This window comes from Morone saxatilis, unplaced genomic scaffold (genome assembly GCF_004916995.1).
Source record: "Morone saxatilis isolate NCDOM2014 unplaced genomic scaffold, NCSU_SB_2.0 Contig7, whole genome shotgun sequence".
In the NCBI taxonomy this organism is placed as follows: Eukaryota; Metazoa; Chordata; class Actinopteri; family Moronidae; genus Morone; species Morone saxatilis.
Genome location: NW_023340246.1, coordinates 22918312 through 22919125, shown reverse-complemented (window position 1 = coordinate 22919125; position 814 = coordinate 22918312). Strand labels below are relative to the sequence as shown.

The 814-nt window shown below is 47.1% G+C and overlaps 1 protein-coding gene across 1 annotated transcript in view; it reads left to right on the top strand.

The window, feature by feature from the left end:
- Window positions 1-814, top strand: part of LOC118340428 (myosin-6-like) — a 9487-nt gene that overhangs the window by 7047 nt on the left and 1626 nt on the right. Inside the window, 1 exon segment of the mRNA XM_035678392.1 lies at window positions 338-505. Coding sequence (XP_035534285.1) covers window positions 338-505 — 168 coding nt within the window.

The following is an 814-nucleotide window of genomic DNA, read 5'->3' as shown; positions in this document are numbered from 1 at the left end:
CAAGTCACAAGTCCTCAATCTGACGACTTAAGTCTGACTTGACTCGAGTCCCCCATCTCTGCAACGTACAGGATCTGCTGCTGTTGGTGCCACAGCACAAGCAGGTGGTCATAATGACATTGCTGATCTTCAGTTAACTTGGAACAGGTTTCAGAGCAGCCTTGCCCTGTAGCGAGTGCCGCCCACAGCTTTAGTTCTGGTTTGGATCCATATCCTTTTATCATCAATAACCTGGTTAATAATTCTATCTTTCTGGTTAATGTCCAACAGACTCTGTGTGCAGGGGTCAGACACGATCCCCCATAAATATCCTGAGTGTTTCCTCTCCTGTTGTCAGTACAGCTGAGTTGTCCTCCAGTTGATATGATGTCCGGTTGGTCTCTGGTTGTGTTGGTGGTCTGTGGTGTGATCAGTGCTCAGATTCCCACTGGGGATGCACAAGATGGAGTCCTGGAGCAGCTGTTGGTCAGAGTGCAGAAGCTGGAGAAAGAGCTTGAAGACAGAGGTAAGACTGATGGACTCCACAGGACACTTTGCTTGTTCCCACCTGGTGTCCAAAGTTGAACTAAAACAACAATAATTGAACTGTCCTGTCATTGTGCAGATATTTTGTTGTCATGCAGCTCCAGAGGAAGGTTGTGGTACTGACTGAAACTGACGCTTTGGTCCTAAACAGACCAAACATTAAAACAAACAGAGATCTTTTGATCTCAGGTCTGTGTCTGTCTGAGGGCTGAGCTACAGAGCAGAGATGGAGGACAAGACGAACAGCGTGTCCAACAATGTGTCCATGTAGTGAAGACACTGGGAGTAT